Source organism: Watersipora subatra, chromosome 8, assembly GCF_963576615.1.
Source record: "Watersipora subatra chromosome 8, tzWatSuba1.1, whole genome shotgun sequence".
Classification (NCBI taxonomy): domain Eukaryota; kingdom Metazoa; phylum Bryozoa; class Gymnolaemata; order Cheilostomatida; family Watersiporidae; genus Watersipora; species Watersipora subatra.
In genome coordinates this window covers 25,197,535-25,222,913 of record NC_088715.1, presented here as the reverse complement: position 1 = coordinate 25,222,913, position 25,379 = coordinate 25,197,535, and the positions used below count along the sequence as shown (strand labels likewise).

At 36.3% G+C, this 25,379-nt stretch overlaps 1 protein-coding gene across 2 annotated transcripts; it reads right to left on the bottom strand.

Moving 5' to 3' along the window:
• Positions 1–23,947, bottom strand: LOC137401618 (protein PML-like). 2 transcript variants are annotated; one of them, XM_068088054.1, is made up of 9 exons: positions 23,836–23,947; positions 23,043–23,255; positions 20,880–21,066; positions 18,495–18,696; positions 11,108–11,304; positions 8,852–9,010; positions 7,886–8,012; positions 4,597–5,259; positions 1–571 (listed from the first exon to the last, which is right to left on the bottom strand). In XM_068088054.1, exons 1-9 carry the CDS (start codon positions 23,853–23,855, stop codon positions 423–425), a joined length of 1,917 nt encoding a protein of 638 aa, XP_067944155.1. In that variant the 5' UTR covers positions 23,856–23,947; the 3' UTR covers positions 1–422. The 2 variants fall into 2 exon arrangements, with proteins under 2 accessions (XP_067944155.1, XP_067944154.1); XM_068088053.1 differs by having other exon boundaries at positions 4,597–5,271; positions 7,898–8,012.
• Between the last annotated feature and the right edge of the window lie 1,432 nt (positions 23,948–25,379).

Below are 25,379 nucleotides of genomic sequence, written 5' to 3'. Positions count from 1 at the left end.
TTCAAAGCTGGCTTCACGGCCTTTATTATAGTAAGGTTAGTATAGCAGTCTGGAGAATAATATTTTCTGCAAAGCATTAAATACATGAAAGAACGTAGATCGTTACACAAGCAATGAACACAAAAACTAAAATGTGGATAAATACAAAGAAATAAGCTCATGTGTAATTATATCAAATAATGTAACATTAAGTTAGTCAAAAGGTAAAATACAGCATAAAATCAATGGAAATAGAAATCATAAAAATGTCCTGATAGCTATTAGAGAACTTTCATGAAGATATGAATTCATATTTTGGCAACACACAGTATTACATAACATATTTAATTTTATCCCAAATCCTATATAAGTTGTGATACAATGCAAAAAAAGGAATAAAGATATAAAATATTTTTTCTGCGGTGTTATGTAACATTCTAGTATTACATAACGACTGCGTCATAAGTGAGCTGAAAACCCAGAATACCATCTTCTCCGCAAGCAAGCACGATCTGCTGGTCAGCAATGTCGATGTCATAGACTTCCTTTATATTCTGGAGTTTCTTGTGTGTGAGAACTTTCATCTTCAAACCTTGTAATAAAAAGCGTAGTTTGTTGATTCGTTGCCTGGCAATGCCAAGGATTGATTTAATTTTAAATCAGATAGCCTACAGTTTCTTTAGAATCAGACGAACTTTTGAAACTAAATATTTTGGCAAACCTGCGGAAGGCACAGAACATAAACATGTGAAATTGGGATGAAACTGGTCACTCCTCTTTCTAATTATATGTTGCTCTAAGCCAGGAATGCAACATGTGAAAGTTACGCAGAATTTTTTACACCTGACTTCATTGACAACTAACCTTGACTCATTGTTGTTGATAAAAATTTCTGCCGACATAAAACAGGATATTAAATATTTCTATATAAAATCCAGTTATCTGTATAAAAAATGTACATTCTTGCTTCAGATTACTTAATCGACCATCAGACAATTTTCACTGCCGAACGAGGTGAGAAATATTTCCAAATATCCTGATCGATTTGTGAATTTAACATAAAAGTTTGCTTATAGCATAAACTAGTCCGAAAAAAATCATTAAAGAGCAGAAGTCTATAATTTTGCCCCCTAAACCACTATCACATTAAAAAAAATTGACAATCTAATAACAAAGTAAGGAGAAATAAGAAATTTTCTCTAGCCATTTTAAGGAGCAGAGGCTACATAGGAGAGACCTGCTGGGGCATGAAATTAGCACAAAATATATTTGTCAAATAGTGCTGTTACACTCTTTGGGTGTTTTCAGATTCCTTACATGTGGGTGGTATGTGAGTAGATACGTGTACTTTAGTAAGTACATATGACTACACGAGTAGATACATGTATCTATCTAATCACTTGCATGTATCTATTCATGTACATGAATATGTACATGTACATGATCTACTTACTTACATGTATCTATCCCCATACATGCATCAACTCGAGTGCAGGTATGTGGGTAGATGTATCCTCCCTACTCTCGTACATCTATCTAGTCACATACATGTATCTACTCACATACCTATATGTACCTACTTATGCACATGTACCCAAACTCATGTTCATGTACTCATGTACATGAGCCATGAAGGTACATGTACATGAGTACATGAACCATGTAGGCACATGAACCATGTACATGAAGCATGTAGGCACATGAACCATGTACATGAACTATGTAGGTACATAAACATGAGTAGATACATGTACATGACTAGATAGATGTACGTTAGTAGATACATGCACATGAGTAGATGCATGTACGAGAATAAACACATGTACATGAGTAGGTACATGTACGTGACTAGATACATGTACCCGAGTAGGTACATGTAAGTAAGTACATGCAAGGTATATGGATTACAATCACATATTGTATTCCTTAAGATTTCAGCAAAATATTTCAGGGTAAAAAATATTAATTAAAAGATTAAAAATTGTATGACTTGATTTTAGCCCTGATTGTGGTCTGCAAGGGTACACAATAACCAAATTTGGAAATGTTAGTTGACAGTAGGTGAGTGCATGTCAGTATAGATGCATCAGAACAAACCCTGACTATAAGATAGGTGAGTGCATGTCAGTATAGATGCATCAGAACAAACCCTGACCATAAGATAGGTGAGTGCATGTCAGTATAGATGCATCAGAACAAACCCTGACCATAAGATAGGTGAGTGCATGTCAGTATAGATGCATCAGAACAAACCCTGACTATAAGATAGGTGAGTGTATGTCAGTATAGATGCATCAGAACAAACCCTGACCATAAGATAGGTGAGTGCATGTCAGTATAGATGCATCAGAACAAACCCCGACCATAAGATAGGTGAGTGCATGTCAGTATAGATGCATCAGAACAAACCCTGACTATAAGATAGGTGAGTGCATGTCAGTATAGATGCATCAGAACAAACCCTGACCATAAGATAGGTGAGTGCATGTCAGTATAGATGCATCAGAACAAACCCTGACTATAAGATAGGTGAGTGCATGTCAGTATAGATGCATCAGAACAAACCCTGACCATAAGATAGGTGAGTGCATGTCAGTATAGATGCATCAGAACAAACCCTGACCATAAGATAGGTGAGTGCATGTCAGTATAGATGCATCAGAACAAACCCTGACCATAAGATAGGTGAGTGCATGTCAGTATAGATGCATCAGAACAAACCCTGACTATAAGATAGGTGAGTGCATGTCAGTATAGATGCATCAGAACAAACCCTGACTATAAGATAGGTGAGTGCATGTCAGTATAGATGCATCAGAACAAACCCTGACCATAAGATAGGTGAGTGCATGTCAGTATAGATGCATCAGAACAAACCCTGACTATAAGATAGGTGAGTGCATGTCAGTATAGATGCATCAGAACAAACCCTGACCATAAGATAGGTGAGTGCATGTCAGTATAGATGCATCAGAACAAACCCTGACCATAAGATAGGTGAGTGCATGTCAGTATAGATGCATCAGAACAAACCCTGACTATAAGATAGGTGAGTGCATGTCAGTATAGATGCATCAGAACAAACCCTGACCATAAGATAGGTGAGTGCATGTCAGTATAGATGCATCAGAACAAACCCTGACTATAAGATAGGTGAGTGCATGTCAGTATAGATGCATCAGAACAAACCCTGACCATAAGATAGGTGAGTGCATGTCAGTATAGATGCATCAGAACAAACCCCGACCATAAGATAGGTGAGTGCATGTCAGTATAGATGCATCAGAACAAACCCTGACTATAAGATAGGTGAGTGCATGTCAGTATAGATGCATCAGAACAAACCCTGACCATAAGATAGGTGAGTGCATGTCAGTATAGATGCATCAGAACAAACCCTGACCATAAGATAGGTGAGTGCATGTCAGTATAGATGCATCAGAACAAACCCTGACCATAAGATAGGTGAGTGCATGTCAGTATAGATGCATCAGAACAAACCCCGACCATAAGATAGGTGAGTGCATGTCAGTATAGATGCATCAGCACAAACCCTGACTATAAGATAGGTGAGTGCATGTCAGTATAGATGCATCAGAACAAACCCTGACCATAAGATCTTTAAATGCTTACTGTGTATCTCATTCTATGATAGACATTTTTTTAATTATATAAATTTCTTTCACCAAAATTGTGTGTTGTCCATTTGGTCTTATGTCACTCCAAGCTGGTCTCTCTTTGTATCAAAATCTGATGAAGAAAAATTATAAAGCTTTTAAAAATTATGCTTTCAGGGAAATGTTACCTAATATGGAGAGTTACGACCAGCATCTGTATGCCCTTAATGCTGATGAGCTAAATGTGTTCTTAGATATTTGCTGTTTAAAATACTCAAATTGTATCTCCAATCTGCCTGACCATCCATTACATACATACATCTCCAATCTGCCTGACCATCCATTACATACATACATCTCCAATCTGCCTGACCATCCATTACATACATACATCTCCAATCTGCCTGACCATCCATTACATACATACATCTCTAATCTGCCTGACCATCCATTACATACATACATCTCTAATCTGCCTGACCATCCATTACATACATACATCTCCAATCTGCCTGACCATCCATTACATACATACATCTCCAATCTGCCTGACCATCCATTACATACATACATCTCTAATCTGCCTGACCATCCATTACATACATACATCTCTAATCTGCCTGACCATCCATTACATACATACATCTCCAATCTGCCTGACCATCCATTACATACATACATCTCCAATCTGCCTGACCATCCATTATATACATACGTCACAACAAAAATTATGGCACCTTATACCAGACACCAACATCTTACCAATTTACATCACAAAACAGCATTGTGCAAAAGGAGCTTTTTCCGACAATACATATAATTTACTTCACTATTTTCGGCTTTTTTGTCACATGGTCTGATTGTTTACATGACATTAATTGTTGATGCTAAAAGTAATATCTATCTAATACGTTGTCATGTGTAAACCTCTGGAGGATCAAAAATGTACCTGGCATACAATTCAATTTGAAGACTTGTGCTGATGCAATACCAGACTTACCGTCATTAGAGAGAATGTAGATCTTTTTACCACTGAAGCTGGACACATAAATAAGACCTGAGAAATCAGTGCTGATACCTACAGGAGATTCAAGGTCTCTACAGACCCAAATAGGTTCACTGCTGCCGGACCTCAGCTTGAATTTCTTAATGTTGCTGGCTAAAAAGTCCGAAACAAGCACGCAGCCGTCAGGCAAGCAGTGGACTCCCCATGGTCTCATCATGCCAACCAGCTTCATGTCATACAGACTGTCTCCATTGAGGTTGTACACTTTTAGCAGTTTGTGGTCTGGGTCGACAGCTACGACATTGGTGTTGGAAGATGCGATATGTGAAAACTTGTCGGTCGTTCGAAAGAACTCTCCGAATAACTTCTGGAAAGCGAGTTCAAAAGAATAAAGTATAATGTAGTTCTTTCCATTACTCCAATGAAGCGCCACATACCCCTGCTTGTGGCGGGCAACACCATTGGCGTTGGATGTTTTCAGGCTCTTGAGGACATTGGTGCTGTTGTTGTGACGAATTTCTAGTAGCGACTCTCTGCCGCACAGGAAGTTGGCATCTTCAGTCCAGCAAGCTGTCGAGCAATGGATAGTCGAGTTCTTCTCTCTGACAAAGTATTTCAGAGCGGATGGCGATGAAGTCTCCAGCTCCAATTCGAGTTCTCGACAGAAACCTGTAAAATAGCTGAGAAAATAGATTTTTTTTTATTTAAAAATCTGGTTATTATTTTGCAAGCTTTTCAAATTCAATTCTTTTTCAATTTTTTTTTATTTTTTTTGTTTTTAATCAGATAGCATGCAAGTAGATTTTTAACATACCCTAAGACACTTATATTTCGCTAATATTTAGTTTCGTGAGTAGCATACAGAGTAAAATATTGCTGCAACTTAACTTCGCAGCTCTGATGAGTGCGAAAATATAGTGATGTGAAAATAAATGCAGTGGAACAAACATAATTAGATTCCTCAGGTTCGGTTCACCGGTAAGAAATTTTTTTTCAACTTGGGACTAGTTTGTAATTGTGAACCGCAGGTAGAATTGTGTGGCCGAGATCGATAATGCAATTTGATCGCTTGCTGCCATTTGTTTCTTGGACTATCAATGAACAAAGCTATTTAATTCCGCTTTTTCGCTCGTTCGTTATGATAGTTTAGTTTCGCTCATGAAATTTTCACGAGAGGATGACTCCGCGAAACCGCGAAAGTTAGATGAGGCGAATACATAAGTGTCCTAGGGTAAATTGCTACACTGCTTTTATGGCAACAGTCCATGAGCACATTAATATAGTGCGATTGTCCTTAATGCATATACAGGTACATTTTCAGGTTTCTAATCAGATGAGTGTTCAAAGGGTCTGGTTCTTAGGAATCAGACGGAGTTTTGAAACCAATATTTTAGCAGCCTGGCAGAAGACAAGAAGCACATGTATATAAAGCTTGGATGAAAAAGGCCAAAGAATGTGGAAATGCATAGCCTTTCGCAGACTAACAGACAAACACGCACACGATGACAAGTTTGGAATTATTAACTAGTCGAATGCCCTGCATTGCGCTGGTATTAGAAAACAGATTATAAAGTGGCAGGTAATGCAGCCATTGGCTAATTTGAGTAAGCTAGTATCCGTATTGCTAAGCTTACGAATAGTAACCATGAGAGCAAGCTTTAGTGAAGTTGCGCGTAACGTAACTATGCATATTTTAAACTAGTTGACTCATATTGCCCAACGAATCCATTGCATTCGTGTAGTTTTAATAGGTTAGATTGTCACTTTGTGGATGGGAGGTTCGAGATCAAATCTTCTGCGATACGAGATTTTTCATTGCCAGACTTTAATCGCTATAGCTGAATAGACGACAACAAACTTTGAGATTTATATATATATATAAATCTCAAATAAATTGTTTTGAGATTTATATATATATTTAAATCTCAAATAAATATTAATCTATAAATATATATATATATAAATATATATATATATAGATTAATCTGTATATATAAATCTCAGTGTTTGTATGTCATCTGTCATTCGGCTGTCCAGTCATAGCAATAAAGTTTTATCAACGTAAAATCACCTTCGCACTGGATTTGAACGCGTGACATTCAAACCGCAAGTCAACTAACACGCGTAGATAACCACAAGGTTAAGCCATTCTTATCACAGCCATTGCTGTTATCATATCCTGTATATCATTTTCACGATTCCACATGCCAAATGTGTACTTTTATTATTAATTAATATAGTGCGCCTTAGGGTTTACACGCCCCTTTTTTTTTCCAGGGGCTCTCACAGTTGATGAATAGTTGTTATTATGGTCCAAGATAAGGAGACCTGTTTGTATTTACAAGTTTAGAATTCAAAGTGTTAACCCTTTGAACCCTAACAGCCGGTTTTCCGGCATTGCATAGGATGTGTCAGAATCCCTAACGGCCGGTTTTTCTGCATTCACATGGCTTTGATTACAAAAGCTGTTATTAAGTAACAGCGTAAACCAATCAAATTAATTTATGTACAGGATGTTAGACCAGACATTTCATTTCCAATTGTAAAAGTTTTCAAATATCTTAACCTATTTTCTTCGTTTTAATAACAAATTTAGTGAGAGATATCGCGAAAGAATCGATATGACTCGTTTGTTAGTAGGTCATAAATGATTGTGATGCAAATAAAGAGTTTTATGATACTAACTATAATTTTCCAGTATATTTTGAGTCATAAAATGATGATGAACAAGTGCTAAATAAATATGATGCTGCTTTAAATGGTTTTACAAGTTCTGTAAAATCACACGAATTTTTATAATTTTAGCTCGAATAATGGTGAAGTACTGTTTTTTTCTGTTAGATTACATTTGCTGTGGGTTGCCCAACTCTTTTGCTAGCGTTTTACCAAATATCATTGTATTATGAGTACGCTTAGATATATTAATAAATATATATAATATATATTTATTATATATTATTATTTATTATTTATTTATTATTTATTATTATTTATATATATATAATATATTTAATAAAAGTTTAAAAACTTCGACCAAAAACTACTGACACGCATTGGCGAAAAACGGCCAGAGTTCAAAGGGTTAAAGAACTGAAATTTAACTCAAGACATAGTAAAAAAACTCTGTCATGCTGCATCCTTTAGAATATCCACCAAATTTTATGTTTTCTGTTTCCAGACAAAAACTCATGGTGAAACAAAGCCCTATGTAGCTGGTTTTCAAGAAAGAAGTTCATCATATTTTATGAACATGTCCTTGAACTTTGAAAGAGGATAGGCTAGCCTTGTTTCTCACCTGTTCTGCTGAGCATGCGTCGAGACAGGTGACAGAAGCCCAGCTCTATCTCCAGAGCCTTATCTAACTCCTCTCTCTTATCATTATACTGCCTCACCACTTCAGCATCTCGGCACTGTAACCGTTAGCAACCAAAGAAGTGTTAGAGTTTTCAGTTTCCGTAAGAGTTAGAGAGTTAAATCCTGACTGACTGCTTTTCTAAGCATTTTGGAAATAAGTACAAGTCAGTAGTAATCGCACCATAGTAAGGCAAAGTATTGTATAACATTGTACACAAAACTTTTTGTTAGTCAATTTATCAATCAGGTATACAATTCTTGCACACGGTGGAATGATTATCATCACTTTGAAAAGGATTTGGAAAATGACGAAAAGCTGTCATACTCTAGAATGCCTGACTAGCAAACAACAGGTTGGGGCTGACTACCCAAAAAAGGCCACTACTTGTGACAGGAATGACATCAAATCTTAAATTACTCTCAGCAACTGGGCATGTCTCCGGTTGTGGATGTTCACTTTCCACTAGACTCAGACATGACCCGCCAAGATTACACAGCGATTGTTTGTGCACCAATACGCTCAAAAAACACGCACAGCCTCTGCTCGCAGTAAGCTAAGCAGACGTACTCAATCAAAGGATAGCGTTTTGATGTCATGCAAATTCTATCTGCCTACAATACTACTGGCTGCAGGACTGCATACAACTGTATTCCTTGATGATTATAGTAAACGGAGCTGAATAAGGTGTGGTAAGAATGAGAATCACAAGAGTCGTCTCCACTTATATTTTATAAAATCACAACTTCTGCTTTTTAGTCTTTGCTCAAGCGCAAATGGCATTTAACCCTCGGTATGCATACATTTCATTGTAGTAAAGAGTAGATAGAAATTCAAACACCTGCCAGGCATTGTCACACAAAGCTGGCTGTTAATAATGTCTTTGTGCAAGATTACCTGGGTAATGAGTCGCTGTGCATTACCCCAGAGTTGACCAAGAAGGTCCTTTTTTGCCATAAGAGAATTACTGAACATGTCCGCTTGGCTAGTACTCTGATGCAGGTGTACCTCTATCTCATCCTTCAGTTGGCTCCCCTTTAAGCGAATCGCCTCTATCTGTAGTAGAATAGAATCCACCAAATCAATGGAATCTCGCTGATAAACATGTCCAAAGTTATAAATTCTATATGTTACTAGCAGAATGTCTGGCGTTGCTCGGGTATTAAAAATCAGCTTATAAACAGTCACAGGTAATGTAGTTTCCTGTCACTTGCCAATAGTTTGGCACATAGCCAATGAATAAGTTGAGTAAGTTAGTAACCTATTGCTAAACTTACTAATAAGAGCCGCGAGAGCAAGCATAAAATGATGTGGTGTTGTAAAAGAGAGTGGTATGCACAATTTCACTCACATAGCAACATATATTGCCCAAGGAATCTATCAACCTCGCGTAGCTCAATGGTCTAGCATTTAATCTAAAGAGTGGTAGGTTCTGAGATCAAATCTTTCTGCGATACGAATTCTTCCTTTCTAGATTTTAATAGCCATTTTAATATCCATAGCCGGGTAATAGCTGGTCAAACAGGATCACACAAACTTTGAAACATACAAATAGGCTAACTGTACGACCCGGCATTACCCGGGTAATGAAAAAGTCTTTGGATAGAAAACTGATTTGTATTTAACATATATTGAATATTGCCATTTTAACTTTTAAACTACATATCTTGAGAAAAGAGTTTTGTGGATTTGAAATAAACTAAGAGAGACAATAAAAACAACTGTAGAGGTTTTCCAACTTTGTCAAACAAATGTAACTTACCAACTTACTACCAAGAGGAAAATATTTTTGGCAGGTCAAATAAAAAATAAAACGACTATAAAAGGGTTTAGATGTAAATGTGAAATAATTAGTAAGTAATAGTTAAATTAAGTCGGTTTTGCTACGATTACAATAAAAGATGATTCGGTAATGATACAATTAATACTAACTGAGAAAACCAAATAAAAATCCTGAATCTGTTGAATTAATAATAACAATTCTTGCATAGAAGTGTATGGGCGTTACTAAAAAATGTTACTGTTCCACCAAAAGCTATCCATCAAAACTTTGAATACGATGATACTGGTACCTCTTGACACTGATACAAATGTAAAAATGGAATATCCGAGTGACTTTGTCTGACTGAACAGTGAAAGAATGTAGAGACCATTCCTACTCAAAATAATACAGTTGTCCGCGTGAAAAGTATTGACCTTCACCGCGATATAGCAATTGAACTTTGCAAAAGCCGGAGATAGAACTTCGCAAAAACGCAAAAAAGCATCCGTGTTTCATAGAGTTAATAGAATTTCAAATAATACGCCATTTAGCCTTTGCATACGCTATACGGTATACAATAATGTCTTTGATCAATATGCCTTGCGTAGCTCCGTGGTAAAGCTCGTGGTTTAAAAACTTGCGAACGCAATATCTGGCCGTTCAAAATCATCAGGACGCGGAATTTTAATAGCTATATCTTAACATACTGAAGGACAGACGACAAACTTTGAAAAATATAGACGAGTATGGCCTTGCTCGTAGTATTGAACAGATAGGAAAATAACATGAAACGATTTTCTGTGAGGATGTTTATTTAGAATTTGTAGCTATCACTACGGTGAAGTCTTATCTGTTGACTTGAGAACCAGTCTCACTAGCTTTTCAAATAGAAGGTAACAGACGGTATCTACGAAACACTTGCAGATATTCCTCACTATCTTCTGACACAACAAAAAAAATTGAAGCACAATCGCCCTTACTGCTCTGAGCAGAATTTTCGCCAGAATATGGCTGTAGAAGAAGCCATTTTGATTTTTAGCAGAAATGTCAATCGTAATCTCAACACCGTTCTGCATGCTGACAGTCCCATGTTCCTACCAGTTACTATAACTCTAGGAAACTGCATGCAGCAGTCCATACTTCAGTTAGTACTATTAGTTAGTTAGTATTAAACCACAGCTTGTATCAAATGTTTTGTAAGCTTATGATATTAGAATGCAAATGTTTTAAGTGGAAATTGCACAAAATTTTTAGTAGATGTTATTGAAAAGTATCAGTTATTTTCAATTATTTGCGATTATTTTTGATGTTTGAGGTGATCTGACTGCTAGGATGTTTCAAAATCTGCTAAAAATTTGTGAAAGTTCATCTTTAAACCTATTTCTACCAACCTGTTCCTCCACAACTCTGTCAACCTCCTCAGACATGTGGGCTACACTCTCCTGTATCTCAGACAAATCTCCACTTGTCTGCGTCTGCAAGTTGACTATGTCCGTAATTCGGTTAGATGCATTTTTGACCCTGACCCCTAGCTGTCTTCTACATTCTGCAGCGATGTCTTCTATCTCGCATACCACATGCAACTTGGCTGCACAAAGAACACATATTTTATCAACAACAATAAGAAATGACAGAGCCATCTGATAGTTGACGATAATTTTTTTGCTGCTTAAAACGAAATGACGAATGACAAACTTTTTATGTTTGTTAACTCAAACTCAGTAATCAATGTTTTATTTGACATTATTACTATTTATTATTATCATTGTAACATTCAGTTTTTCACAGTAGTACAATAGTAATAATGTCCTAGCAGTAAGCTTGACATTGCCTCAGATTTCATTCATTCTCAATCATATAGCCCGAGGACATAAAACTTTCTAACCCAAATCGCTACACCAATTTCACAACAGCACTCGATGAGTGCTTTCATTGAATGCGATTATACCTATTGCATGTGAATATTTTAACGTCAAGGAGTCATCTGCATAAAGCACAGGTGGTATGCAACAGGTGGGTTTCTAAGATGGTTCTCAGGCATCAGAGTTTTGAAGCCAAACATTTCAGCAACATGAATGAGGAAGGTACAGAGCATACGCGTGTGATGTTCGGATTGAATTGGCCAAAAATGTGGAAATGTATAGCTTTTACTCGGACTAACAGACAAACACGTACACATGCGCAATGAGAAAGTGGGATTTATTAATCTCCGGATTTTAATGCATTTAATAAAAATTGAAGTTGTCTTACTTTTGTGCTTGCATGCAAGAAATATAATTCCCAATTATTAAAATAGGGTATTTAAGCTAGAACAATTCTAGAGGCTTAAGCATGGTTCTCATATGGATTGCGAGACTCCGGCGGTAACCTTGCGCAGCAAAACGCTTGTGATGTTAGGCTCGGTGGCATTTGTTCACATTAAGCTGCATCGCTAGTAACCGCATAAAAATGTTCGTTCGCCATGTCGTTTCGATAATGGTGACCTTCACCTGTACAGTGCATTTCGGGAAGGTTTTGTCTGCAGCTTTTCGCAAAATTTGAACAGCGCTAAACTCTTGTGTGATTGTCGGCAACTACAGGTGGTACTCGGCGGTAACTGGCGTGGAGGTTCACATTTCACCGCAATAGCCTGCTGTGCTGTCGCCGGTGCTTTGCAGCGTATATGGGAACCAGGCTTACTGATTATAACTGATTATAACTGCATAAGCTCGTTTTTCAGCTATTTCATTATTGATTCTAAGTCAGTTACAGAATAAATCTTTCTAAAATGAATGTTAACTTGCGAACATATGCTATTTTTAGAGCCGGCTAATGAAGCCAACACTATGACTGATACACAAGAAATGTAAGAAGAATAGCTGAAATATCTTCCCATGAGCCTTAGTTCCCCGAATAGTAGAGGGCAACTAGTAATGTAACAAGAAAAGGAGTGTCTATGAGAATGAAATGAACCACTCTTGTTTACACGCCCGCCTACAACTACCCATGGACACACACCCACAGATCTTATCGCTTTTGGAGGGTAATAACAAGTGCCTCTGTTCCAGTTGTTAATTTAACTTTCCATAATCTTTAGCTTAGCACAAGGACCTGCTCTATATTGCCTGTCACTCAGGGGTGCAAGGCTCTACCTCCTCATTTTTAAAGATCTCGTTCTTCAGGTCTACAGGATATATTGTGTCCTCTGCATGTTTCTTGCATCATAAGTAGACACACGAGATAAACAAAGGATAGACACAAAGCAATAGATATATACATATCTATTGCTTATTTTATTCTGCATAATGGAAAAATTCTGTTTTAAAAAAGAAATCATTTGCAGCTTTTGAGAACCTTTTAACTGTAAGCGACTCAGCGATTGTAGCTTGTAAGCATTTCACAGCTCATTATGTGAATCCATAAATATGCCTAATTGTAAAATAATGCCCAACCATCAAACAACGAAGCAAAGGAAGGGTGTTTGTCTTATCTTTTCCTCTAATTTAATCATGGAAGCTCTAATTTAATACAAATTAAATAATATTTATATAATAGCGAGCAAGCAGGCATAACTACATGACCTATTCTAGAACACAGCTTTGCCGTTTCCATTGTTTGAGTCTGCTCAACAAATACAGTTGAACATTTAGTGCTTGGCTGAGGCATTACAAAGGACCAGAAAGCTTATTTTAAATGAGCCAATGACAAGGCTCTCCATGGTCTATCAGCGGCTGTGTATGCCCAAAGTTAGGTCAATCATTTGGCAGAGCAACCTTGCTAAAGCATAATGTTACAATATTTTGTTGATTATAATATCAACCATTCTTAATCGGCTCTGAGAATGTCATTTTAAGCAATAAAGAAAACTATAGTAACAACTCTAACAGTTTGCTATAGATCAAAATCAATAGTATGGATAGCAAAACTTTCTAAGGCTTCTCTTTAATTTTACTGTTTTATTTTTAATTTGCTCAAAAATTACAAAATATTGTTATCATACGTTTTTAATCATTTCGCTTGTTGATTTCCAAGGAAATGACTACTCGGGCTCGTTTTTCAGTCATAAATTTGGGCCAATCTATCTCCACAAGCCATACTGTTCAGAGAGATCGTTTTTTGTAATTGCATTGCAACAATAATACTGGCTCAATTCCAATGTCGATCTCTGCTAACATGTCAAGCATTGGTTGTGTTTTCATTGATCTAATGTTTCAATTCTATTTGCTAAAATGTGTGTCATAGCAATGAAATACAGCCCCCCCAGGAATAGCCGACGGCTATCATGTTGGCGGGGCTTAATGATCGAGCTCTGTTGGGATGAACCCGAACACAGCACCCGAACAAGCAAATATGCTGAAAAAGCCCCTTGTGAATTTACAAATATTGTGAACTATAGTGGTTATTTTACTGATCTGTTGAATTCATTTTGTTGTCAAATAAATATAGTATCCCTATATTGTCACCGTTATGATCAGTCAGTTGCCATTCACAAGCATTCGTGATATTACTAGTCACAATAGTAAAATAGCCCAAATTCGGTTTTATATTTAGATTTTGTGTATGAAAACTACACTGCACAGCTTTGCCTGCTGTCCCATCTTATTGGTCAAGTAAAACAATGTGACAACGATGAAAGACTGTCATTTTATATTAGGGGTGGCAAAATATTAATCAAAAACTAGGGAAAAAAAGCTGTTGTTCGGGTAACTTTGGGTAAATTATATTCCACTTTAAGCATATTATACTATGACCTTTACCAATTTCAAAATTAGTAAAAGTAGGTAATTTGTAAAATTACCTACTTTTACTAATTTTGAAAATAGGTAATAAAATGTTTTATTTTGCATGAATTCATTATTTTGGTTAGGTATTACCCCTACATTGTAGAAATTCAAGGTTTGCTATTGTGAACTGTCGGGGTACTGACTGAATGAGCTAATGAAACGATAAAAGCGAATCGTGTTTTCCAAAACCTAACAAGGCAACGCGACCGCCACGCGAGAATTGTGTTGGCTCCAAAACCCAGGCTAGCAAAATCCCAACAGAGCTCGATCATTAAACCCTACCCATACGATAGCCGTTGCCTATTCTTGGGGGGCTGTATATCATTGGTCATACGCAGTAGCTCTATGAGACCTTTAGCGCTTTAACCATACTAAATTAATAAATATTTGGATATTGCGCAAAGCTTTTAGTAGTTTTGAGAACAATTATTTATTATATTTATATGTTTATTAGCCGAATGCCCGGCGTTAATAAAATAATAATACAATAATAATAATATAATAGAATAGGTAATAGAATAATTACCTAATGAGTTTGAGTAACTTACCTAAAAAGCTAGATCTTTACTAAAACAATACCCACTTTTAACGATCAACAGGGTTAGTTATTAATCCCAAGCATGCGCTTTAAGCATGGGTATCTTAACCAATGTAATGACTATTTTTCCAATGAATCTATTGTATTATGTGTAGCCTAATGGCTATATTCGGTGCCTCTAGATCTGGACGTACCAAGATCCAATCCAGTACTGTCCGGATTTTTAAACGTTCTTAAATGATTTTAACTGTTCGGCTAAATTTTAATTGCTATAACTGGACACAGGGTTTAACAAAAAGACAAACACTGAGATTCATACTGATTCGCCAAAGAGAGTTCAATGTGCCATAGGTATAACTTGTAGATTTAAAGGCATCTAGCCACTATTGGTTATAGAAATGAAAAGAATTTTGCGGAGACACTTTTTTATTAACTATCGGAGTTGTCTCATCAACTATAAAATTACATTTAGCCATACTTCATGTCTGTTCATAGTTCATGGCTAATTTAATCAAATAAACAAAATTCTGCAAATTTTTATTCAAATGCGTTAAAATTGAATTTGGGCAACCAAAAAAGGCCTTCTAAGCTTCAGCTAAAGCACACAAAGGAGACAACTCCTACACGATTTGAAATGTCGGAATACCAAATTTTCTCAATTAGGTATAAATGCAAATTTGGTATTTCTCGTATTTCTAGCAAGCATCTCCAAAAAGATTAATTGCTGCTACCGCTGACATTAGCGTAGCCTAGGCCCCACCAACCCGATCATACAACAATACATATTTAAAGAAATTGGACTAGAACAATGACAAAATACTTCAAAGACATAGTTTGTGTAGACAATAGCACGGTACGCAGTTACATTTTAAAAAAGCACTTTCAAACTCTCAGATGCAGTTTTATGACAGACAATGATATGCTGACCAAGAAGTTTAATCCCATCACCTTCTGATGTCATCATTACTATTTTTGTATGTTTCCCTAGTGTTAACCTCTTTTTGTCCCACAACATACCGTTTTCTCTATTTTAATTGGTCTGTTTATGCGGTTAAAATAATTTGCTGCAAGTTTAGTATTGTAGTGAGACCTTGCAGCTATTTCAAACGAGTACTGATTCGAAAGCCAAAGATCTCTATAGCCATTTGAATGTCATTTTCCATCAGACTTGAAATGGCGGAAATATGTAAATTAGAAGACAGATGATTCACTTGTCAATATTGGGAACTGCGCTGTCATTACTGCTAGCTAATTTGCATGAGCACCACCCTCTACATGCCATAACATTGACAACTCTCTCAAGTGCCGACTCACTATGACTGGTTGCTCTCAGTTAGATGGGAAGAGAACATTTGGTACATTTACACCTGCTTGTACAATCTGTATTGTTTGCAAAGTTGCCGCAATTTCTGAAACATGGAATCGAAATGTATACCTGTAGTTTTTTTTAATTGGTAAGATAATAGTAAATTATATATGTACTGGAACCTCATGCTGATAATTTCCGTTTGATACATTTGATGTTTTACAAATGTAAGCCCTGAAGAAAGGAGCATAAGAAGGATTAGTTTTAAAAATGTTCGATGTAGTAAAAAATGTTAGCATAGATTGATTAAAAGCACTATTAGTAGACCTTAGTTCACATTTTTGTTAAACTAACTAGATTGCTGATCGTTCTCTGCGATTTGTCGACTTATTTAAGTAATTTTATTGCCAAAAAAAACTCGACTCAAATCCCTCATTTTGTCTTAAACCTTTAGGGATGGAGGTAAAACAATGGTCACGCATGTAAAATCAAACGCATTCGCTTTGCTAAAATCTAGCAACTCCATTAAACTTCTTTACATTACTGCAGCAAACAAAATACTATTGTACTATGGTGGAGACAATCCCAAATTTTGTGCGAGCAGTGGCGCTAATTTTTAAGGGTTTGTGAAAGCTGAGTTTACAGCTTGAAATTTATTTATACTTTTTAAAACTTTAAAAATAAATTTCGTGACATTTCATAGCTGCTAGTTTTGAAGTAATCTAATAACAACACAAAAAATCGTGAAATGGGATTTAGTCAAACAGAATAGAAGAGCAACACCCATGGTAACAAGACAAGTGTGTTTTTTTATCTTTTTGTCTGGTGCAGCCATCCTTTCAGGGTGGCTGCATCAGACAATCGCATCATTAATTTCTTAGAGGAAATAATTAAAGTTCAAATGTGTTTTTAGTCCCCACCAGAAGTGTTTTCTAGCAATTAAGTCTTAGCCTGTGATTTATAGGTCAGCTCTAGACTCCACTGCTAAAGCGGCTTACGGGTAACCAGGGCAATACTACTAGAAGAAACAAGTTAATATCTTTAGATACATAGACAAGCTTAAAATCAAGTTTTTAAATCCAGTCTGATGTTGTTATACACTTTAGTTGAAGTTGATTCTTCTGCCGGGCAACTACATATAAAGGCTCAGTTTCGCCAAAACAATTTGGAGTTGTGCTTCCACTGAGAGTGTTAGAACGGCATCAAGTCTGTTTACAATTTGAAATACGTTTTTGTAAAGACTTTACTACACCAAACCAACCCAAACTACACAAATGGATCGACGTTTTAGCCGATAAAATCCAACATTGATATCCGTTCCAATTTTACCGTTTATTAGCATAAACATAAAAAGAGTCATACTGCTGCTACATGCCGTGTCAATGTACATGTATTTTTAATAATTATAGTAATTAATAATTACTATTTAGTATCGATTTTAAATCATTTTGGTGTAAACGGGATTAATTATATTTTTAACTAATCTTTTGGGAGATCAAAATTTATCACAATTATATTTCAGCTCCGTTACGAGAATTTGATTGGTCAAATCACTCGATAAATGACAATTGTCAAAATTGGACACACATAGAAATTTATCCTTTCTTGAGCATGCATTTCATAGCTATACAGCTGACACCAGAACGGTTTGTCGGATTTGTGTTCCTTCTGACATAGTGGGAGTTGGAGTGGTTTCTGATGTTTACAGTTTTTACAAAGACTTCACACCAAACTGACACAAAATCTAACTACACAAAATGGGTCACACTTTTAGCCAATGAAGTACAACATCAATATCCATGCCATTGGCTTGTATTTTTGGCCCTATCAACATTGCGGGATATGGTTGGTCAATTTTTGTTGTACTCTGTCAACAACAGCACTCTCAAACAGACAAACATGGTATGCAGCATTTTACCGATGTTGTGTCAGCAACTGGGACAAAGCCATTTTACAACCATTTTTCCTTTTAGGTCTACCAGACTTAGTCGGTGTTGGAGCAACTTCAATAAATTCTCCTGGTGTAATCGACACCGTATGTGTTTACAAGCCTTCTGCACTCAAAATTCCCAATTCAGTCTGTTTGAAATATAGCAGATGAATGACCAGTCAATGATAAAACCGTCATAGCACGAAACCACCTGCTGGCAGATGTCATTATCAAATCTTACCTCCAATGAAGTCACAGTTGATCTTCACATCACACTTTTCACAGAATAGCCTATAGCAGTTGCTACATCCTTTTATTAGGGGTTTGTTGGTATGTCCCGCCCTCTCACACATCTCAAACTTATTAGGCTCTACCATGTATTGGTCTATGGTAATCTTCTTATGCTCCTTGCTGGAGAAGTCTTTTTGGTAATTGTCATGGAACTGCGGGTTACATGAATCAAGTTATTGCATCCAACTTAAATTGCTTTTTTTTGTTTAACATTGTTTTAAAAAATTAAAAATTTCATGGTTTTACTTATTTGACTAGAAAAGACAAAATGTGAAAGCTGAAACATGAATTGGAATTTTGTAAGTTTAAACTATACAAACCAATTTTCAAAAATTGAAGTATCAGCAATTCATCTGAATGCCTTTTTATGCCCACAACAATAAAAATTGTGTTCATGATTGTTTTATTATTATTGCTACAAATTCTTAGCAGGCATAAAATTGCTTTATTTTTGTGCTTTCAAAATTACCTCCTCAAAATATACAGTTATACATTGTCTGCCCAAACCCACTGGTTAAAATAATTGAATAAAAAACATTCAAAATTTCCACAAATTTCGCAACTAACATACATTTTAAAACACTTCAATGAAATTTGACTTACTAGTTCCGACTCCATTGTAAATAAAATAGCCATACTTTTTAACTTTGAAAGCATGTTTTGAATTTGTAAATTATTAACGCAACCAGTCGATTTTGAACTTGATACATAGACCTACACAAAATTTTTTCTTTATTTTCAAACTTCAATTTAAATTTGATGAAACTTCTCAACAGCCCTAAAAACTGATTTATTAGTAACAAACAAATATAATCATTACACGGTGTAATGTCGATTTATCTCACACCTGACGATTTTCAGAATGAGCGATACTGGAACTAAAACATATGGGCATTCTAGTCTTATAATAAGCCCATTCCATGACCTTCCACAGTCATTCATGAAATAAATATTTCTAATTATCACAAACAAAGAACAATTTCTTTTTAAGTTAAATACATGAATAAATATTAACAGAAATTTCAAGTTTTTTACACAATCTATAAATAAACGATTTGCGAGTCGCTATTGCAAGTTTGCAATATGTAAACCGGTGATTTTAGGAAATCATGAAGTTCCAAAAGAAATCAATATTAGGAAAAGAGCAAACAACTCTTTCTTATCGCTGTTGTTTTGTTTATTTGTTTGTTTGTACTGTCTATTTGTTTGAAACCATAATTTAAAAAGATTTGTAAGTGAAAAACTTCTTTTTCTGAATTTTGGTGTAAAGTTTGTTTGGCCAGACTGTCCCTACCAAACTGTGAAAAAGCAGATTCATTTCCTCTACGAACATTTACAGCTGGCGTATTTTAATTTTCAACTGCTTGATGAATAAACGTACTCTGAAACAATTCAAGGAAAAGGACAGAGGAAATCATCAATCATTAGATATATTAATACCAACAGGTTACAACTAAACACTGACAACAATACTGGCTGATAGAAAATCCAGATGAAACAGTAGGGTACTTCACTTGCTAATATACTAGTTGGAGAATTAGGAAAAACAATGATTGCGCCTTCATGTTTTTTTCTCAGTTCAATAATCAATTTTTGACCATTATTATTTTGAATAAGTAAAAAGAAAGTGATGAAAATAAAACTTTTAGTAGCAAAAGGGTTAAACTAAATTTGTATTTCATGCCTTCATCGGTGAGTTCCGTGTGTAACTGTAGATAATCATATCAAACACAGTTAATATGATCATATACAGTCGCATTCATCTGTCGGAAAAGTTCAATATCCGCTCAAAACCGTTTTGTTTGAAAGACATGTCGTACACGAGTAACTAATCTTGCTGACTTTTTATTCATGATGGCAAATATGTGCGCTGCCGACATTGTTAGTGTTAACATGTGCGCTGCCGACATTGTTAGTGTTAATGGTGAAAGCTAGCCAAACTAAAAAAGTGTATTATCACTGACAGGGCATGATGACGCTAAAATGGTATATGAAATAATAATAATAATACTAAATCAAAACTTCAAAGTGTAAAACAGCAATTATAATACGCTAGCATTAAGCCTGAGATTTATATCATATTTAATGAGGTAGCTGGCGGGTGGGCGTCCGAGAGACTGAATCTCAGAAACCAGACAGAGTTTTCAAACCAAATATTGTTACCGACCTGATAAAAGGCAAGGAACATGTGTATAAAGTTTTAATGGAATCTGCCGAAACTGTTGGAAACAAGTAGTGGTTACGCTGATAACGGGCAGACAACGACAAAGCAGAATTTACTAAGACATTTTCTACTCTTGAAAACAATTTTGTCACAGCTGAGAGCAGCACTCACCTCATTATGTTGCTGACACAACCTTTTGCTGCAGTCAATACAGAAAGTGACAGCAGGCTCTATACTCGAGCCTTTGCAGACGTCACACAACTCCGGCTTCCTCTGCGCGGGTGGTTTCTCATTTTCAGAGGTTTTCATTCTTTCCACTTTAGTCACTCTATCTAACTCGAGTTTGTCGTAGCACTTCCTGTAACAGCCGTTAAGTTTTCTTGTTTCTCTCTTTTATTGTAACATTTATACAACTAGCAGAAGACAAGAATGTAAAAAAGTGGTGGACAAAAGGATTGGCTGTGGGGAACCTTAAGGTATAGCAAACAAATTGGAAGGTCATGAAGGGGTGTGTGATGATGGCAAATCAAATAATTATAATATAATACAATTTTCTATATAAAACAAGGTTATTTTGAAGCAGAATATTTCAATAGTGCTGCCCCAGTCCACAAATTTTATTGTATGGCTAGCTGCCAACAACAGCTATCGTAATTTGCTTATAAAATATTTTACTCTCATTACAGAGGCAAGGCAATATTAAATCATTCCAAATTATAGCTATTTAGAAAAAATTATTTTTCACTCCATCTTTTTGACTCTCCTTTGTGTTTATGCTGAGGGGTGGTCAAAATGGAATTGATATTCATGTTGTATTTCATTGGCTAAAACGGTGACCCATTTTGTGTAGTCAGAGTTTGAGTTAGTCTGGTGTAATAAAGTAAAAACCCAACACAAAAATAATTAAACTCTTTGTAATGATTGCAACCTTTGCCTTTTGTACTTGAATTACTCATTATTCAAGTACAAAAGCAAACTTTTGTACTTGAATTATAAGACATGCAAGTGCCCATACATAAAATTGGTGAACTTGTGCTATTTTTGCATACTGGCGCTTGCATTTCTTGTAACTCGAGTGCAAATATGTAAAAGGGGTTCAGAGACAACATAATACAGATTTTTAAGGTGAAGTTCATACCAGAACATTATAAACATGAACGCTGCGTAGTTTTGAGCAGCTTCCTAAAGTATGAAAAAATTTGTGAACTTATAAGGCATGACAGCGCAGGTCAACAGAACAGCGCAAGTCAACAGAACAGCGCAGGTCAACAAAACAGCGCAGGTCTACAAAACAGCGCAGGTCAACAGAACAGCGCAGGTCAACAGAACAGCGCAGGTCAACCTTTCCTGTCTACTGCAACATAACGTAAAACGGAACCAAAATGTCTGTTCAGATCGATGAGAAGGTAAATGAATGATTCTTTTGTCTCCACTCATGGAGGAAAACCGATAGGAGTTTTCTTTGGCACCTTACAGGTTTTTGTCGTTTCAATTTTGCGAGTGATGCACATTTGCAGATTTTTGTTTCATGGAAACACAGCGAATACCTCGATAAGACAATCATGTGTAGGGCCTGTGTGAGCATGGCCTGAAGTGTCTTGTAGACTGAAGTTACACCAAAGGAACACAATGCAGTCAAATTCGAGCTTGCATTTTAGCTTCCTTGAGTAAAATTGCAAAAATGTGTCATCCTGTGTCATCCTATCGTAGGCTCACATCGGAAAACTTCTTGTGAATAAAAACTTTCCAGTCTAACTAGCTTAGTATTCAATTGATACATAACTAGCTAATAGATGCATTAAAATATGTCCTAAAGGTCATGCCCTTTTGTCACACACACTTGTTCGACTGTTACAGCTGGTTCGCAGCATATCGCTGTAGGTCGGCGTTAATCACACAAAACATGGGTGATCATCTGTAATAAGAATGTTCACACTATCACAAGCCCATTCGCATTTTCATCAGCGAATAGTCCGGGGTATAACATTCTCATTTTACAATGCGGTCATGGAAATGATAAAATACTAGCCCCGCATCAACTATCATGAAAGAAAATACAGACCAGGCAATCCGAGACGACCAACCACAATAATCGAAGTGGTGCACATTGCAAAGGCTGTCATGAATGCATGGCGAAATATTGGGAAAGTTTAGCAACTGCCACCTTTCTCGCCTATCCGTGTTGCCTCAATGATGCAACAGGTTTACGGTGCACCTAGTCTATGAATAGTTGCTGAGAAGACAACTCCGGCATACAGCGATATAGCGTGAACTAGCCTTTAGGACATGCTTGGTATTAAATCGACTTTTTCCTAAGGTTCAGCTTTTACTCACCCACAAGTCTTACAGTTGACCACTGAAAGCTTTGAGAATTCTTCCTGCAGACACGAGTAGCAGAAGACGTGAGAGCAAGGTAGCTTCCTTGGGTCACGCATGTACGGCAGTCTCTCCAGACACGTTTCACAGCTCGACTCTGAGTTAGGACTACCGTGGGGTGATGGTCCAGGCTTTTCATCTTGAAATTCTGTTGGGGCCTCAGCCACAGCCCTAACCAATAAGAGAGAAAGGGGTACATAATATCGCTAAAAATTGAACTAGACTACAATGTTTGTTTGCTCTAAAAACAAGATGTATAAAATGTTTGACAGCAGCTTTAACAAAAATTATAAATACACTAGCTAGAACATGGGATCGAAATAAAAAACTGCGAAAAATAAATACATGTAGGCTTTACAGTGGCAGATAATATAATAATTGTTAATATAATATTGTTACTAACATTATAATATATAATTGTTTTGGTATTGAAATAGCGAAAGCAAAAAGAAAACTAGTGGACTGATGAAAAACAAATACAAACTTGTTTCTCAAGCAGAAAAAAATAATACAATCACTATGTTTCCATTACGCGACCGATACAGATTTGGAATTGTGCACCCATTGAGTTGGCACGAGGTGTGTTTCAATGGTAATTTGAGATTAAGAAACAAATAACGAAATAGAGCGTAAAACAACTATTTTAAATGCTCTGATTAATAAGTAAGTTAATTTAATAAATTAAATTAAAAAAGCAAAGTTCCAACGGCTGGCATACAACAAATATCAACTTAGGAGTTGAAAAACTTACGTTAAAATTTTTCGATCCATGAAGGAAACAGTTCAACACTCAGTTCAGGAAGATCCACCCTCCAGCGATGATATCCAGCGATGAAGTGCAAAGCCAATGCATTCACTTAAAAATGATTGGCCGCTCCTGAAAGCTCGAGTGTGGTGCAACAATTAAGAATTGATCTGTCATACGTATCCATCACGACTGACACGCAATTATGCAGGAACAACGCCCAGGAGAAAATTAAGGGACGCATGGGTGAGGTAAAGGACACGACTCGTTGTGGTCGGTATATTTATATATATATCAGTGAAGCTATACTAGGAAAAATGATAGTAGAGTGAACTGATGCCTGATTGATTGTCCTGTTCTAGGGCTAGTTGGTTTGCGCTGGTAACTAAAATGGTAATTAATTGATAGGTTGTCTAGGCTGTAACCAATTAGGAGTAGAAATGAATAAATACATTTATGTCAGTGTTCAAAGTTTGTACACGCTGGAAGGGTTTTGACAAGTCCTTTAAATCCTGCAGGACAGGTTTCCTGAGATCACTGATAGGGTTTGGACTTACCAGTACAGCAGAGCAAACCCTAACAGTGTTGGAAGGAACACTGTACTACAGGACTTAATATACTTTTCAACACTTCCAGCGTGTACAAACTTTGAACTCTGACATAAATGCATTTGTTCATTTCAGCTGCTGATTGGTTAAAGCCTAGACAGCTTATCAATTAATTACCATTTTTAGTTACCTGCACAAACCAACTAGCAAACAGAACAGGATAATATATATGTATATACATGCATATATATAAATGTAGATGCTGACAAATAACAAATGGCATCAGTAGATGCTGAAACAAATAAAGTTATGTATAAATGATGTTTATTAAAAAAGGATGCAAATAACGAGGTCAGTTACTAGAGATAAGAAGGGTCACAGTCCCAAATACCTGCTGCTTCGTCAGTTCTGTACTCGACAGCGAAAGAGAAAACTCTCAGATTGAAAGGCGCTGTTAAAAGACATGTCAATGTGTATTTCTACAACAAGGTAGGCTAATCATAGAGATAAAATTGAGATCCTTCGATCTTGGAACCTTTTAGAATTACAAACGAACATGTTGCATGAAGAGTTGTCCTCTCGATACCACTTGTTTAACTACAACTGAGCAAATTTTTTGTTAGTTTATGCACAGCACTTACATACTGAAAGCCTTATTAACTGTTAAACAGGAGTGACTACGCCGCAGGACAACACTAGGTGAAGGATAAACTGGAGCTAGCTACCACAGGTTACCATTTAGGCCTGCAGGACAGTTGTACTCAGTTTTACATCCTCGCTTGGTGTTAAATCAAGGCGTTTTATCTCAAGTTCTTTTTATCGTTATTCGTTAGATAAAAACTTGAGAATTCGAGATTTGTGACAATCGAAAAGAGTATATAAATATAATATACAAATGAATATATAAAAAGAGCCTAAGTGAACGAAAAACTGATAAATACTCTGGTAGTTTATGTGGATATGTACTAGAGAAATGCCTGGTTAACAAAAACAGCTTATACA